General features: G+C 41.7%; 1 protein-coding gene across 5 annotated transcripts; it reads right to left on the bottom strand.

The window, feature by feature from the left end:
• Positions 1-5,126: 5,126 nt before the first annotated feature.
• LOC119214493 (interferon-induced, double-stranded RNA-activated protein kinase-like) lies at positions 5,127-10,822 on the bottom strand. 5 transcript variants are annotated; one of them, XM_062566601.1, is made up of 14 exons: positions 10,549-10,822; positions 10,028-10,151; positions 9,784-9,935; positions 9,578-9,701; positions 9,332-9,399; positions 9,182-9,251; positions 8,687-8,733; positions 8,458-8,595; positions 8,218-8,370; positions 7,603-7,807; positions 7,001-7,138; positions 6,558-6,656; positions 6,266-6,328; positions 5,127-6,048 (listed from the first exon to the last, which is right to left on the bottom strand). In XM_062566601.1, the coding sequence occupies exons 1-14, from the start codon at positions 10,641-10,643 to the stop codon at positions 5,914-5,916; spliced, it is 1,611 nt and encodes a 536-aa protein (XP_062422585.1). In that variant the 5' UTR covers positions 10,644-10,822; the 3' UTR covers positions 5,127-5,913. The 5 variants fall into 5 exon arrangements, with proteins under 5 accessions (XP_062422585.1, XP_062422586.1, XP_062422587.1 ...); XM_062566602.1 differs by having other exon boundaries at positions 8,458-8,577; XM_062566603.1 differs by lacking the exons at positions 9,182-9,251; positions 9,332-9,399.
• Positions 10,823-11,318: the final 496 nt, after the last annotated feature.

The raw sequence follows: 11,318 nt of genomic DNA, 5'->3' as shown, positions 1-11,318 counted from the left end.
TCATGGATTGTGGCATGTCTAAGCAAGAAATGCGCTGTTGCTCTCATCGCTCTGGAGGTGTTTTCATCCGAGTCCTCCAAAGAAAGGAGAATCCGGATGAAAGTCCACAAATCTGTATTAAATTAATTTGTTCTAAACACACAACCTAAAGTGACCTTACACTTAAATGCAACGCCTGAGGCAGGAAATGGAGCGCGTCTGCTTTTAGACGCTGCGTTGGCTCCAACTGGACGCAGATCATGCGAAGCACCATCCAGAGGGCCGGGCGTGTCAGTGGGTGGGAAGGCACAGCAGATAAAACGAATCCTATAAAGCTCCTGGCAGCTGGATAAAACAGCCCCAACGGGTGTCTGTCGTGGCTCGGTGTTCAAGCGCTGGCCCCCTTCTTTCTGTTTCTGGCTATGTTCCTGTCCTGGTTTCACAGCGCTTTCATCTCCCTCCCTGCCTCTCCCATAGGTGCCCGCGAGATTATCGCTGACACAAAGAGGTGGAGGCAAATGGGAATCAAACAAACATTACAAACCTAATTCATTCCTGTCAATTCACTCTATTGTTCAATTCAACTGCCAGTTTGATGAGCTTCAGGTAATCAATGCTGCCATCACACATTTACTGTCACTTAGCATTTCAATTATGCTGTGAAGGCAGCTTGCTTCGTCCTCCCAGGGACGGATCTTCTCATTTTCAGACTGTAAACACGCTTGAATCCTATCGCATAACTTCAGTCTGTGGGTGCAGGAGTAGCATCTCCTTCTCCAATATTTAGAATCAAATCAAATTGTTAAATTACACTCTCTTAGGGGACTGCGTGTTATTTTTCGAGTATGATATATTTATGACAAACAGATGTCTGTGTCCTTGATCTGGAGGGGTCCGTGTTGCACTAAACAACGTCACAGAGGGCTCACATTGTGAACTTGAGCTATAACACCCGTCACAGATAAAGACACAAGCTCTGACACCATGTGTGCTGTTTCCATTCCTCCCTAGTGCAAGATGTCTCCCCGCACATCTCACGAGCTTCCACTCCAGCATCGCGATTGCGTCACCTCACACGTGTCCTTCCTCACACGCGTCTTTCCGGCGGGCATGCAATCGGTACAACAGCTGGGCTGTCAGAAGGTGTCATTTCTGCAAAATAAAGCGGAAATAACTGCCTGTAAAAAGCTTGCAGAGGATCCTCCTGACACACTGACGCCTCCCCTGCTGCTCTGCTATGAACTGCTGAACTCCAGATGGTGCTCACTCTACACCTTATTAAAGATTTACCTCTCCCATTGTGCCCTTGACCCTTTAAGGCTGAGAGGTGTGGCAGCGACTGCACAAAGACTTTGAGCAGTTTGGGGATTTAAGGGAGCTGGCGGCTGATGGGCGACTTTTTTCTCGGCTTTGCCAGTTGACGGCGTTGGCAGGCTGTCAAGAGAGAGAATGCAATACCATTTGTAGTAAATTACCAGCCCACACAAAGTGACACAAGGCATCGTAAGTCAAGTTGTTCTGACAGCTCCTTCAGCAGCCAAACCAACTGCAGACCCACACACACCAGGCAGGATCCATCTCATGTCAAGCGTAGCGTTTATATAGATCGCTTTTCTTTGAAGGAACTCACTTCAGATGAGCAAAATACTTCTGTGTAGAATAACACAGAGGGAAAAACAATAGCTATTTATTTTATTTCTCCGTTGTAGTGACATGTTGTTCTTCAAAAGAGTTACCCTCGGTACGATGTCTTACTGTCGATAGACATTTGTTTACATCAGTTCGATCGAGAAGACAAACTGGGACAGCACTGTGAGAAGAAGTCTATCCATCAGTGATGAACAACAACACCTAATCAAACAACTCCTGTGATGGCAAAATGTTATTTTCTCTTTCACAGACAGCTGCTCTCAAGAGACAGAGGCCAGTATTTTTGAGTGAATATAAAAAGTGTGAATGAATGTTGTAATAAAGGGAGGAATGTTTGTCTGATGTGGGGTAACGTTTGCGTATTGTCTCTGATTTACAGTGCATTTGATGCTGACTGCAGCTGATTCTGGTCTTTTCCTTTGACGCTCAGATTCTCAGCTCCAACTTGATAGTAATTGCTTGAAAGGAAAAGTGATGCAGGAGCTTTTATGCATTATTGAATATAATCTCTAGGGGGAGGAACAACCCTGTCACCGTGCCTGGTGAAACTTTGTTCTGCAGTCCAACCTGACGTAGTCTGTCAAGAGTGCAATGTGGCCCAACAATATCTTCTGCAGACTGTGTTAATAATACACTTTTGTTTTGCAAACACACAGTACACAGTACATTAGGATGAAACCATGGAGAATGTCCATTCCTGTTCTTACTTCACTGTCCCCAATGGTAGCCTTGTTTGATGAAGAGTAGGACCACACCATTTCTTTAACCAACTTACAGCTCAAAACATACTTTCAAATTGTAACAAAAACACTTCTTAGTTTTGGGTGACTAAAGAGAATTTAGTCTAAATTCTGACTAAAGAGAAAAACAGTTAAGTGTTGAGTTGAAACTATCTATCTGATGTAAAGTTTCCGTGAGCAACCTCTTGGTCCTTATGTTCCCTTTAAGTGGAGTGGACAGTGGCAGGATGTGCTACAGAAGAGGCGGAAAGTCCAGAGTGAAAGCCAAGTGGGACCTCGACAACATGCAGTCATGCTCCAGTTGACCACAGCTCACCACGGGTTAAGTGGGCAATAACTCAACAACAGAAACTTCTGAAATACGCATGTATAGGCCTGGAAGAAGGCCCGGAACATCTCGCACATCTCGTGTAACCTCAACTGCCATTTGGATTTTTTATATCTGCTCGTGGCTTCCTTGGCAGGAAGGCGGGTTCCTAAAACACACAGAGCAGAACAAACCCCGGCTGCTGCTTCGGCAGCGACGCTGCGCACAGAGTAATCGCCTGCTCTGACCCTTGGGACTCTGGGGAGACACTCTGCTGCTGCGCTCCAGACTGCGGAGTCCATTTTACTCCGGGCTGCATGGTCCAGGCCACTGACTAGAGCGCTGCTTCAGTGCCCACACTGCTCTCAGAGGAAGTGACCTCAATACATCCAATAACCCTGCTCGCACAGGCGCGACAGCTGTGGAAGATTGGAAACATACCAGCTTTCTTATCTGAGAAGCAGCTAAAATGAGAGACTGGATTGTTTTGGTGGTGTAAATGTCAAGGGAAGAAAGGTTTAAATGACATCTTCAGAGAAAAAAAGGAGATATTTCACCTGGCTGCTGTTATTGAGGAAGTTAGATAAAATGTAATCATAATAAATAGGATCACATATTGCAACAAAACCGGGTACTTTTTATCGCGGACATGAAATGAAATACCAGTATCATGGTTCTACATGCTTACAAAATCAAATAATATAAAATATAGGTACAATTGTATTCCATTATAATCCCACTAGGCTAATTCTCATTCCCACAGTTTCATATTTCTAAAATTGATCAAATTAGTGTGACAGGCGTCGTTCACAGTGAGCGTGTCTCCTCAGCTCCATGGAGCATGTTCAGCTTTTAACTGGCGGTCTTGTTTGAAATGTTAGTGCTAGTGACAAGCTGCTGAACATAGTGGAGCATTCAGCAGCCAGATATTTCCCCCAGGAGCCCACGAACACTGGACCTGCATTCATCCCATAGACACAGACGACTCAAGAGATTCTATTAAAAGCTCCATTGACCTGAAAGGAATATCCAGATTCAAAATAGTCTGTGTTCTCAAAAGGGCTGGAACCGAGGAGGAGAAAATAAGCCGTTGTCTGAAATCTGCTGAATTTCGCAGGTATTTCCCTCATTACAGTCGCCGTCACCACCAGCGTTTTACAGCGAGGCGATGTGACGAAAATACAGAAACTAAACAGGTTATTCAATCTACATGAAGGTAGATCATATGTTTATGGCCTCAGTCCACAGGCACAAAGCACATTTTTAGCTTTGCCGTGTGGCGATGGAACATGCGGTTCCACAGGAGCTGATTTGTGCTGATTATATGGGCCTCTCGCCCGGTGATTGTGTGGGATCCTGCACTTGGCACTTGTTACTGTTGTTTTCCACAGAGATGCTAATCATCAAGCATGCGCTGGAGGCATGATTAAATGTCAAATAGCTCTCTGTTTTGGACCCACTGGCTGTGAATAAACCTTTTCTCACCTACATGCTGAGCTCAGCCCGCAGTCTGCAGCGGGCTGAGCTCCACAGAGCCACAGCTCCCCCTACAGGTCACACCACAAAGGACAACAACAATCCGGTCACTTTGCAAACTATTTTACATCATTCCAGCCTCAGCATCTTTGCACATTCAGTCTTTTTGCTCTTTGTTTGGGAAGTGGTTATAGAATTTGGTTTTATTTCACAAAATGCTCAACACTGAATGTTTTATCTTAGTTATTAGATTATAGTTTCCCATATATATATATATATATATATATATATATATGGAAGAACTGTCAGTAGGGACACAAATTGACTTATTCGCTGGAAATCATTGCAAACTTACAGAATAATACGTATACATGAGAAATATACATTTACATATTTCTTCAGTCTTCTTGTGTACTGACTGCACTCTGACCCATGGCTGCTGATACTGGGGAAGTAGTGTTTATCTTCCCGTGAAGATTGAATCAGAATACATAGAGGAACGGGTCTTGGTGATTGGTGTGATGTAAGAATGAAAAAGAATAAAACAAGATAAAGTGAAATAAGAAGCAAAAATTAACAATAAAAAAAGATAAGTACGTCCCACCCGGTGGTTGCAGCAGAACTAGAACTCCCATCGTCTGCAAGGCCGCCCAGCTGAAGGGAATGATGCCGATTGCTCTGACGAGAGTTTGAAGAGCAGAAAAGGAGAGGGGTCGAGAGAAGAAAAGGGGGAGGTTGATGTCCTGTTGCAGAGGAGGAACAAGAATTGGGAAGGTGAGGCTGTGTTCCTTTGAAAACCCACAACCGTCTCCACCGTCTTCAGAGCGATGAGCTCCTGGTCGTTACACCTGCACCACGTCACCAGTTAGTCAATCGCCGACCTGTAGGCGGACTCGTCTCCCCCAGAGAGGAGTCAAATGAGGGGGGTGTAATCTGCAAACTTCAGGGTCCTGACAGATACTATGACAGCAGACGGGCTAAAGAGCTAAATGGTTATTTTAATCTCCAATCACAGCAACAGATACAACAGGGTGGCTTGACTTTAATACTGTTAGGAAAGGACATTGCGAACAGTCATTTTTAGCATTTACCTGACAACCTATTAGTGAAATAAAACGTACAATCACAGTCGTCTTTATTGGCCAAGTATGGTGAGACCGTTCTGTAAACTTTCAACAGCATAGAAATAGTGCAAAAAATGGCAGATACAGAATGAAATTAGCAAAAGAAAAGAAATAACACAAAGCAAAGGCTGTAATGTGACACCATTGAAAATTTGCCATTTGGAATAAAATGTTGATCTGGAGACGGAAGGCACATGATCAGATAGAATAAAAAGCTAAACGGATGTGAATTCATGTAAAAGTGACCATTTCCTGGTTAAAGATGTTTAAATCACCTTTCATCACCTGATTGTAAATCCTATTATTATGATGATAGGTTTCTCATTCATTTCATAGTTAATGGCGACCTCACGTCTGCATGTTGAAGAATGTGTTCTCACAGCTTCACACTTTGAGGCTTTAGGTACTTTTCTAGTGTCACAGACTGTGGGTCAGTGTCCACTCATTACATGCAGCAGCATCTCTTCAAAGTGGACATTAAGTTTAAATCCGTCAACATATAAGTTATACAGTGCAGTACGATAACCGTTTACCCACCAATAATAATAACGTGTTGATAATAGTTTATCCAATCTTTTGATTGGATAAACTGAGTTTTCCATCCACTCTTAAGACTCATCAGAGCTTCTTGTGATCATCAGACAGTTGCGTTTCTTTGGGGAATGTTTTGTGCGTTGAGCGTCCTCACGCACGTCTCCAGTTCTGCCTTCACTTCAGTCGCCTCCGGTCGTTCTTCTGGATTCGTGCGGAGCATTAACTTAATGATTAACATCTGCAAATAGAAAATAAAATAAAAACCATGCAATGATATCTATGAACCAACAGCAATAGCTGCTGTCATAAAACAATATTGATGAAGTGATATCTTGTTGACTTATGTTGTGCTTTATATTTGCACATTTTAACATACAGGCAGCAGCAGTCCTGTTTTGACTCATCAACAGTTGTCTTAGAATCATAATGATTGTAATATGAACATTGTAACCTACCTCTTGGGGATACATCTGTAAAAACTCTGTGGGGAGCTTCTGGCGTTTGGCATTCTCAAAAATCTGGTATTCAACAAGTGAGAAAAGGAAAGACACGTTAGTTAGCTTTGAACACATGAATTATTTAAACTATAGTTACAAATAAATACAAGGAAATCTATAAATGAGGATTGTGTATGCTGCTTTTGTTACGCACTGTATACTGAAAAGAAATCCCTGGCCTACATATTATGCTAACAGTCCAAAATGTAATAATTAAAACAATGCTGCGATCTGTTCATGAAAGACTCACCGTTGCTCTCTCGTGGCCAGAAGACACTTTCCAAAGGATTTCCAAGAAGATCAACCCCATAGCAAATATGTCCACTTTACGGTCGTAGTTCGTCTCACTCTGTTGTGATAGAAGCACTGTTTTAACAAAATGTACTTCAGCTGACTAACGTTATCATTTCCTCATTTACTTACTAGTTGAGGCAAATTGAGTTTCAGCTTTTAGCTCGGTTTTAATTACTTACATTTTAACTTGAATTTGAATATGGTATAAATAGTAACAAATAACCTTTTTAATTTGACAGCTGTACCTGCCAATATCGTGTCATCTATCCATCAATCAATCTGCAGCTTTTAGCAACAAGAGACGTGTGTTAAGCCACAGTCATCTGGACCTCCATGGTGCGTTCCAATAGTGCAGCACTGTGTTCTACTTTCCTAGAATGAAGGGAAAGGCCCTCTCACCTGTTCAGGAGCCATGTAAGGACGGGTTCCACTGTCTGCTGTTCTGTCAATCAAAGCCTCTTCAACATCATCAGTGGTGACCAGACCAAAGTCCCCAATCTTCACTTCTCCTGCCAGACCGAACAGGACGTTTGGAGGCTTCCCAACGAAAAACCACATCATACTCCATGAGTTTATGTCGCAAACATTTACAAGACAGAAACATGTTAGATAAGCAAATGCTTGGTTATACTTAAACTTCCTCCCTGAAATGAAAGGGGCTTGTAAATGCAATGCCCCGCCCATCTGACTCAGTACCAGTGAAAACCAGAACAACATCCTGGTTCGATGGGATCCGCCCTCTGACCAGCTTCACTACTGCTTTCTGCATGCTCACTGTGAGTGAGGGCACTTGTTAGACCAGGGGATCCGGTCATTCACCAATGCACTGCCAGTAGATCCCTTCCATAGGAAAAGAGAACCCCCCCCCCCACGTCGACCGGACGTCGTCTATGATTTTACTGGTCTGGCGTGCTTGAGATCAAAGTGGGCAGAATGTAGCCCCTTACCTAAAATGACTTTGACACCCCTGCCGTCCTGTATACACTAAACAGTGGTCTCACCTTAAGGTCCCTGTGGATGTGCTTCTTGGAGTGAATATATTCGACTCCACTAACGATTTGCTGAACGATGCGTAGACCTTCTTCTCTTCTCTTTGGGTCTTGCAATGACTCCTTGTTCTTCTCATCAATCCAATCTTTTAGTGTTTTGGTGTCGCATAACTCCAACTGAATATAGAAGTACTTTGCCGATGAATCATCTGTTGCCCTGAAATTACAAGTTTTTAATAACTTTAACTTACCAGTATGAAGTAATTATTATCTGTATTTAGATCGGTTCCCTATAAGCCTTGCTTTACCTATTCAATTCTGTCTGTCATCAGGTAAAGAAAAATAAAGTTGTTGAGGGAGAACGCAAAAGAGATGAAGAGGGACAGGGATAAAACCCTAGATTTCACCTTGAACGGACATTTACTTAGCGGAGGGGGCTTTGGACGTGAGAGGGTCAGCGTTCAGGAGGCGTTCTTTCTACTAGACCAGTGAGTAACAAAGGCTGCTACCGTTTTTCTCCCTTCATCATAGTCTCGTGTGGTTTGTAGCTGCTCTTGCCGGAGGAAGTACTTGTAAAAAAAAAAAAAAAAAAAGAAGTAAAGACAAAACAAAATGCATGGGACTTACTGGGAAGAGCTATAACCAGCTGAACTCTCAGCCGAGCTGTCAGTGGATTCAGGATGCTCCTGGTATTCTGAGTCCTCCATCCAAGACGTATAGTATCTGACGATATTAGGGTGGTGGAGGTCGGATAATGTGTCAGCCTCTCGCAAAACTTTCCTGATCAAAAAGATCATTTAAAACAATAATAATTAACAAAGCAAGAGTAAAATATGACTGAATACAGCGTTACAACTGCATACCTACGTTTCAGAGCGGACAATCTTTACAGCAAAATACTTTTGCAGCAGTTTTTCTCTTGCTTTGTAAACATTACCAAACACTCCACTGGCGAGCCACTCTATGTCGTCAAACTCTGACGTAAATCTGTTGGGATGCACACAACTGTTTGAGCAAAAGGTAAAAAAAACACTTATTGAACAACAATTATTGGCAGAGGTTTAAGATTATATCTATAATGTTTTTTCTTTCATACTTTGACTGGATGGATGTTTCATTTTGACTATTTCCTGTGTTCTGGTCCTTAGGGAAAAAAAGAATAAATGGATTTATAAAGTTGACTTTTTTTATTGAGTTGTGTACTTTTTAAAGAGGACAAACATTTTATCTGCAACATCAAAATAACCAAGTGACGTACAGTCTTTTTATTTTTTAGCTCTCTATTTTCCTTGATTAAAGATATGAAACGTTCTTGCTCTAATTAATAAATTAATTTTTTTTAAAACAATGTATTGCTTGAATATTTTCTAGGAAGAGCTTTCAAAATAAAAGCAAGTAGGTTGCTAAGGAGGTAAATAAGTCTGTGAACAGAACATTTACATTTTATGTTGTAGATGTCTGTTGCAGTCTTAAAGAGTAAACAAGTCAAATCTTGATGATAACACAGGGGATTGTTGTCCTGCACAATATTAGCACCATGTTTCATGATCGAAAGAATGATCACACTAAATGAGCAGATAATTAGAAATACCTTGCTGTCCCGGTTCGTCTCTTTAAAACCTTTTTCTTCGGTGATCACACTCATGGTCTTCATCTTGTCACTGCAACACCAAGAGAAGTCAGAGACTAAAACCTTGAGTTACCAAAAAGAGCCAATGCTGTGTCATCGTTTTGTGCTCACCAGATGTCCGACATATTCAATTCTTTGCTTTCTTTGCTTGGCGTGCCACAGTGCTCCTCCTTAATAATCTTAACAAAACAAAGAAAAGTACCACTTCGTATTTGTTTCATTGGAGTGTGGCTTGTGTAACATAGAAAATCTACTACAACTTGTTATGGCAACAGTTAAGATAGTCGAGTTGACTTTTTCTTTCCCTCCGTTTCTCTAGACCTTATTCTAAAGAAACCATTGTACATTATTACTTACCTCAGTGGTTTCAATGCCATTTATCTCGTGATGTACAAGCTTTGCTGCTTCCTCCTTAGCTTCCTTCTTTGTTTTCCCAGTGGCCCTTGGATACTCCTTATCACCAACCACAAAGTGACAGCATCTAATGTCATATCAAAAAATATTTTATGTATTTTATATCAGGCCAAAAGAGCTACAAATGATAATTCATTGTAGAGGCTTACTGTGAAACACCATTTGGTAGCGGTTCGGTTGACTCCACAGCCCTGATCATCAACCTGTTCTTTTGACCATACTCATTGAGCCAACACACATATTTGGCTTGAGAGATACCTGTCTGAGGAGCTGATGCAGAGGCTTCTTTTGCATTTTCGGTCTGTCAAGATCAAAACAAATGTACATCAAGAAGACCATTGTCTTGATTTACTTTTCCTTACTTTGTATTACTGAAATCCACAGTCATCTTACAGGGTCAATTGTTTCCTCCAACAGGACACTCAGGGCATTTGTTGCTGCAATCAGTTTGGCTTCCTTCTTGTTCTTCCCCACACCATCATACCACTTACCATTCACCACTGCTCTCACGGTAAATCTGCAAACACATGACACAACTGTGTTGAACGGGAAAAGTGTCACAATGATCCGGTAAAAGGTTACATCACAGAGACATGAATCTGCAAGTAAGGTGTCGGGCCCCTACAGGCCGCCATGTAAACTAGGGTCAAAATAAAAGCTATTCATTTTATTACAATACTGTGACATGTGTATTAACCGTTATGTTGGCAGAATTCGTTTTTAATATCTAATTTCTCGAGTGGTGTCAACCTGAATTAACCCGATAATGCAGACACAGTTGAGTAAATGCCTCTACTTGTCAATAATGAGGTTGCACACCCCTGGATCTGTGATTCGTTTTTTTAAAGCAATTTCCAGTGCCACATCTCTTCAAACCCTGTATCAAATCCCAGCAGAGAATGAATTGAACTCACGTTTTAATGTGATCGAGGCCGACAGATCCAACGTCCTCATATCGCAGCTCTAAGCGGTGTTTCTGCGTGAACTCGTTGAGTTTCGCTACGGCCATTGTAAATAACTATTAATACTAACTAAACAGCCACAGCGTCACCTCACAAGTAAGAGCACATATCGGACTACTGACTAACTTTGTATCTTCTTCGTGTTCATCTCAAACCTTCTCGTACATTCCCGGCTCAGCTGTAACTCGGCCTCACTCTTCGTAAGATTCGTTTTCTAAACGTCACACGACGTGGTGCCTTCACGTGATATCGGAAATATCAGAAATTGGTGGATGAAACATTAAATGTGGATAAATTGACACTATAGATATTTATACTGAGGAGATTGTTATTGTCCTATGGTCAAACTAATTTGTTGTTTTGCCTTACCTACCTGGAAGCTGTTAATGTTCTCAGGTCGTATCCAGGTATTAACCAGTGGCTGTGTGTATTGTAACCCAAATTGTTGTTCTCTTTATTATACCATATTTGGGGTACAAAATTGTCCCTACATAACATACTGATCAAAATAATGGAAACACGTTTTGGATTTTTTTTTTGTGTCTAGCCGTGTTTCAAGTAGCCAAAAAAATACCAATCCACACACCAAGAATTACTTCAACAAGCATTCCACTACAGGCAAACAAATCCAGAGGTATTTTGGAAATCATAGCTGTCACGAACAACTAGTGCATATGCTATTAAACCACCTGCTGCTCCGTGTACAGCAAGGAGAGAGGATC

The sequence above is a fragment of the Pungitius pungitius genome, chromosome 13, assembly GCF_949316345.1.
Source record: "Pungitius pungitius chromosome 13, fPunPun2.1, whole genome shotgun sequence".
Classification (NCBI taxonomy): domain Eukaryota; kingdom Metazoa; phylum Chordata; class Actinopteri; order Perciformes; family Gasterosteidae; genus Pungitius; species Pungitius pungitius.
This window is presented reverse-complemented; position numbering and strand designations above follow the sequence as displayed.

Bases quoted from the DNA above. Each gene is read 5' to 3' on its own strand.
- LOC119214493 (XM_062566601.1), bottom strand. From the start codon at position 10,643: ATGGCCGTAGCGAAACTCAACGAGTTCACGCAGAAACACCGCTTAGAG. The intron at 9,252-9,331 runs GTGAGCACAAAA...TTGGTGTTGCAG, and splicing joins TTGAATATGTCGGACATCTG to TGACAAGATGAAGACCATGA. The intron at 8,596-8,686 runs GTATGAAAGAAA...TTGCTCAAACAG, and splicing joins GAAACATCCATCCAGTCAAA to TTGTGTGCATCCCAACAGAT.